We start from the raw sequence: 6,049 nt of genomic DNA, 5'->3' as shown, positions 1-6,049 counted from the left end.
ATGGAGAAATTCGACGTGTGGGCTTCAAAAGATTACCTGCCAGTTGTTAATGATCACAATATTTTTATTAATCCTGGAACAGTTATCACACCAATTGATGGAGATGGTATCCACATTGCAAGGCACAAATTCAACTTCTCCCAATTCGACACCCTTTCCGGCGGAGTTCACAACAAGACTCACCTTATAGGTAATAGTTTGCTACAAGTTTCAATTTCACCTCTTAATAAACTCTTAAGGATTGTTTTCTAACATTTATGTCAAAAAAACAATGAAGATGTTATTGGTCTACTTAAGCGAATCGGTGAGATCACAAACAAAAATGGAATTGTTTTTCAAGAGATTGTGCTCATGGATAAGAGGTAACTTGCCGACGTTCATCTCTAATAAGCACTATATATTTCTTTTCTAACATAACTGATCCTATATTCAGTGCCGCAGAGTTGACAATTGCTTTATGGGGTGCTTTAACCGAAAAGTTTCCAAATGATCTTTTGACACAAGAAAATGTGATTGTCATTGCCACTTCACTTAATCCAAAAGTTTTCCAAGGTACATATTTATTCCACCATTGTGTAATTAGTCCATTTTTTTGGGCTTTCCTAAGGAAAATAATGCATATTTCGTGTCTTAATGCTATGTTGTAGGCAACTTTTCTCTTTCCTCGCTTAGTGGCACAAAGGTCTACATAGATTTAGACACACCGGATGTTATCGACTATAAAAATAGGTCAGTGGTCATCTTATTATTCGTCTTTACCATATTACCTACTAATCATGTCATGCGTTACAAAATTTGTCATTCTTAATTATATAGTTTCGAGGATATCAAAGTGCAAATAGCAAAGCAGGATTCATCTACAAAAGAGGGCTTTTCTGAGGATGAACTACTTAGAAATCATAGGGTTTCACTAGACACTTTAAAGGAGCTGGGACTAGATGAACCCAATAAGGTAACATTCAATCCATTAAAGACAACTGTCTTCCATTGCCCAACATTCTATTAAAGGTCATTATAATCGTAAAACAGGGAGCAACATACACTTGCAAAGCAACCATAGGATATGTCTTCGACACGAACTGGTATTATACTTCATGTAGCAACAAGAACTACAACAAGAAGGTTGTTGATTGTGTTTGCCCGGAATGTCACCTTGAAACCAGAAACCACAATGAGAGGTCAATCATTAATCCCTTATCAAATTTTAACTTTTGCTAGAAAAACTTTTTAAATCTTTTATTTGGGGTGTACAGGTACATGCTAAGGATGGATGTGGAAGATTTGTCAGGGGTTACTCAATTTGTTGCATTTGATCGAGAAGCTGGATACCTAATTGAAAAGCCCGTTAAAGAATTGGTGGACTCCTACAAGAAGGCAACGCCCTATAACTTTTCATATCTCTATTTTTGCTTTTTAACACTAAAAAAACATAATTCTCACTAATTTAAAAAAACTAATGCTTAAAAATTCAGAAAAACGGTCCATAGATCGTTAAGGATGCATTGCAACAAGTTGCCGGAAGAGAGTACATCTTCCAAGTGAAAATCAATTATTTCAGTCGGAATACCAAGGAAACCCAATCTTTTGTTATCTACAAAATTTTCCCAGCTGCTATGGATGTTGATGACACACTTACAAAAGAAGTGCTTGATGAGGTATACTTCTGTTCCCTTTATTTAAAAAACATTTCTGTTTCACCTTCATTAAACTTATTGTGGTTAAATACATGACAAAAAAAATGGAAGCACCAATTTAGAAGATGTGGTTACTAGAAAAGAGGTTTCAAGCCAAGATATGGAATTTGAACTCCACCAAGCAAAAAAATCAAGGGTTCAGTAGTGGGTCAGAACTTATTCAACCTTTTGGTCCATTCCATTATAGTTTTTTTTTGTTAATCGTTTAGAAATGAATCATCATCAAATCACATGAGTGTGTTCTCCCTTATGCAGGATGTGTGCTAGGCAACTACCCAATGCTGTCATTTTCTTCCTGCTTCACAGTTTGGGCTTCTGTGCTTCGGAGTTGGAGCTCATTTTGCCTTAGTCGTCTACTTTTCAGTTTACTATTTGTTCACAACGTCTACATTTACAGTTTTCTGTGTGATTAGAACTTTCAGTTTTATGTGTGTTTTAGAACTTTCTATTTTGAATGTCGTGTTGGCGTTATTCATTTAACTTGAACAAGATAATGAATTATGATTGGTTAAATTTTTCTAGCAAAGGGTACCTTTTCCTGTGTGTACTTTACTTTGATGTGCATATGGGTTCTGCTCATTGATGCTTCTACGTTTCCATACAGCCCCCCCCCCCCAATTCACATTGATTGAATTGAAGTGGATTTGAAGTGGTGGAGATCTTCTACTTTGATGTGCTTGGCATAGGATTCAATTGAAGGCAACACCCTACGTTTCTTCTACTTTGATGTGCTTGAATTGAAGTGACTTTTGAGGTGGTGGCACTAATTTTTCACTGTAAGTTAATTTGTTTCCTTTTATAGTAAAATCGTGTTAATTTGAGCTGAATTTGACAACTTTTGGCTTGATAACTATAGATTTGGGTTGTGTTTGTAATATATTGAAATGCCATGGAAGTTAAACTGAAGGTCTCGTGAAGATGATGTTTTATTGTTAGGTGTGTGTGAATGTGCTGGTGGTGTTGTGTGTTTGTGCTGGCTAGTATGTAACTGTGGTGTTGCGTGTGTGCTGCAGGTGGTGGTAGTGTGGTGGTGCTGGCCGGTGGTAGTAGTGTGGTGAGTGTGTGTTGGTTGGTTTTTGTGTGTGTGGTGGGAGGTGGTGTAGTGGTGCTGGTGTCTACTACTTGGTGTAGGTGGTGCTGGTGAGTGGTGATGTGTCTACTACGTAGTGGTGTAGGTGCTGCTGGTGCAGTCTTGTTGGTGGCAGGTGGTTTAGTGGTGTAGTGTTTGGTGTGTGTGGATTGATGTATGCTGCTGCTGCCTCATGCATGCTACCTCCTGCTGATGCGATCTGGGCGGCTTATACAGATCTTTGCATCGATCTTCGATGATGTTGTTTCTTTGCCTTTATTTGTAACATTCGCTTCGCTGCGCTAATGCCGATCTTTGCTTGTTGTGTTGCTTGGTATGTCAAATGATGTTACCACTTAGCAGAATACCAGTTACCAAAAAACCTTTTGGAGTTTGCCTGTGTGAAAAATATATGGAGATTTTGAAATTTGGTATACCATGTTTCTATTTAAAGTTGTTATGAACAATAGTAATGTACTAACTTAGTTGCCCTGTTTTTTCGTTGTATTCAAAGTTTCACATCTAATTGCTTTGAGAGTTGCACTCGATTCTTAGGTTCCTTTTTAAAAAAAAAAATAGTATTCTAAGGTTCCTTTGGATTGGTATATTGTTGGTGTTTTTCTCCCTTGATATCAAACAATTAGGTCATTTAGTTATAGAGTATGTGAGTGACACACGGACTTATATTGTATGGCTAAGAAACCTGTGGATTGGCGTTGGCGCTGTTATTCACCATTTTCCCGTTAGCACGAGTTGTATGATGGGTTTATTACACTTGCTCAAATGCATCATTAACACAGAACACAAGTTATAACCAGTTGAATCCCACCCTACTCCACCAATCAAAAAAACTTAAAAGAACTTCGATGCGCAAAAAAAAAAAAGAATTGCTCCACTAGGCATGCGTCAACTGTACCAGATAGGCAAACTGTCCTACAGTTCATACTATTACAGGCACACACACACTGCCGGTTGATTTAAACAATCAACATAATTCAATAACAAATAACTTGCCTTTCTACATCAAAATATGCTAACAACTTACAAGTGCACTAAGATATTTTTGCACAATGTTTACCACCCAAAATGCACTAAGATATTACATTCTTTTATTGAGCTGTCTCTTTTCAGAAATGCCATGCCATTCATTATGCACAATGCCTTTTTTAATGATCTTATTTCTACGCGCAATGCCTTTTTTGAAAACAATCTTATTTTGGAAATGAAGTGTTTGCATGCACATCTTTCTTTGCTATTCTTTTTCTCCCTCTCATTTTATTTTAGTAAGTGATTGCTCTTGGCATGTTGCCGACTCTCAGTCAACGAAAAGGCAGAACAGTGATAAGTCTCCTGCACCTGTTGGCGAATATCCAAGTGAGTTCCTCCACTCACTTGACCCATCCAGTTTACCTCCATTCAATAAATTTTCATATCACAACTTTTGCTTTTAGACACTGAAAAACATTCTTCTCACCAATTTAAAAAAAAATGCTTCAAAATTTAGAAAAATGGCTCACAAATCGTTCAGGATGCATTGCAACAAGTTACGGGAAGAGAGTACATCTTCCAGGTGAAAATCAATTATTTCAGTTAGAATACGAAGGAAAACCAATCTTTTGTTATCTACACAATTTTCCCAGCTACTGTGGATGTTGATGACACACTTACAAAAGAAGTGCTTAATGAGGTGTACTTTTGTTCCCTTTATTTAAAAAACATTATTGTTCCACCTTCATTAAACTTATTGTGGTTTAATACAGGACAAATAAAATTGAAGCACCGATTTAGAAGATGCAGTAACTGGAAAAGAGGTTTCAAGCCAAGATATGGAATTTGAAGTCCACCATGCAAATAAATCAAGGGTTCAGTAGTGGGTCAGTACTTATTCAACCCTTTGGTCCAATCCAGTCAAGGTTTTTTTGGTTTATCGTTTAAAAATGAATCACCATAAAATCACATGACTGTCTTCTCCCTGATGCAGGACATGTGTGCTAGACAACAACACAATCTTGTCATTTCCTTCCTACTTCACGGTTTGGGATTTCGTGCTTCGAAGTTAGAACTCATTTTGCTTGCGTTGTCTGCTTTTCAATTTACTATTTGCTCGAGTCGTCTACATTTATAGTTTTCTGTGTGTTTAAAACTTTCTGTTTTGAATCTGGTGTTGGCGTTATTCCTTTAACTTAAACATGGGAATGAATGATGATTGCTTAAATATTTCTAAGCGAAGGGTACCTTTTTTGTGTGTACTTTACTTTGATGTGCATATGAGTTTTGCTAATTTATTCTTCTAGGCTTTCATATCATACACTACTTTATCCCCTCACCAACAAAGAACCACTACATACAGTATTGTCCCACCAGTCGAACATGTTATTACAACTTTAAAAATTCAGGATGTCTTTAAAATTTTATTGTTGGCCCTGAAATTTATTGAACTATCTTTTACCACAAACAAAACAAATTGTCACGGCTACCAAATTGACTCATCAAGTTAAATACATAGGGGTTTTTTTACTTCCAAGCTTACTGGCGTACCTGCAACAAACAATACTCCACCTTCCAAAACCAACCCTTCAAGTTGTTATAATTCTTCATTATAATGAAACTCATTTGTACTTATGGTAATAGTAACTCATTTGACATGGGGTTACACTTTTAATTATAACGTTACGCTTTGTCCACCTATATAAATCGCATGGTCCACAAAAATCAAGTGAATTGGTTTAAAAGGTATGGTTCTCTATTAATTTTTTTTTTCCTACTACTGTAAAACATCTTCCCTTCAATCTAACTTTTATTTTATGTACTGTTGTGCATAGATTAGATGCATTTCATCACAATCCCAACACAATCAATTCATAAACTTTCTTCATCGTAACAAAGCCATGGTTTTCCATTTTCTTATGTCTTTTTTTCTTTCTTATCATACATTTTGCGCACAATTATAGATACCTTATCAATTTAAAGAACATTACTCAATATATATATATATATATATATATATATATATATATATATATATATATATATATATATATATATATATATATATATTTTCTTAATTCTTATAATCCATACGATACTTAATAACAATAGTCAGGTTTGTACAATATTTACTTGCTTTTTTTGTCTGACCTCAACCTGATAAATCATTCCTTTGTATATTGTATACATTGTTTCCTATGTAACTATGTTGCTTCCACTATAATTAATATTCCTTATTTATTCATTTATTTTATTTATTATTATTTATTTTTTGCAGAAATGGATAGTCTGTCAAACA

The 6,049-nt window shown here is 35.3% G+C and overlaps 1 protein-coding gene across 1 annotated transcript; it reads left to right on the top strand.

Annotated features, from left to right (window-relative positions):
* LOC147510500 (uncharacterized) lies at positions 1-3,023 on the top strand. Its single transcript, XM_086598155.1, has 10 exons — positions 1-190; positions 278-362; positions 434-552; positions 648-729; positions 817-952; positions 1,030-1,082; positions 1,254-1,374; positions 1,488-1,655; positions 2,708-2,748; positions 2,900-3,023. Exons 1-10 carry the CDS (start codon positions 1-3, stop codon positions 3,021-3,023), a joined length of 1,119 nt encoding a protein of 372 aa, XP_086454281.1.
* Positions 3,024-6,049: the final 3,026 nt, after the last annotated feature.

This window comes from Coptis chinensis, chromosome 3, assembly GCF_015680905.1.
Source record: "Coptis chinensis isolate HL-2020 chromosome 3, ASM1568090v1, whole genome shotgun sequence".
Taxonomy (NCBI): Eukaryota; Viridiplantae; Streptophyta; class Magnoliopsida; order Ranunculales; family Ranunculaceae; genus Coptis; species Coptis chinensis.
Note: the sequence above shows the minus strand (reverse complement) of the source record. Positions and strands in the feature narration are given on the sequence as shown.

Excerpts from the sequence above, each read along its gene's own strand:
- LOC147510500 (XM_086598155.1), top strand. The coding sequence starts at position 1 with ATGGAGAAATTCGACGTGTGGGCTTCAAAAGATTACCTGCCAGTTGTT. Across the intron at positions 191-277 it reads CAACAAGACTCACCTTATAG|ATGTTATTGGTCTACTTAAG; the intron begins GTAATAGTTTGC and ends AAAACAATGAAG. Across the intron at positions 730-816 it reads GTTATCGACTATAAAAATAG|TTTCGAGGATATCAAAGTGC; the intron begins GTCAGTGGTCAT and ends TTAATTATATAG.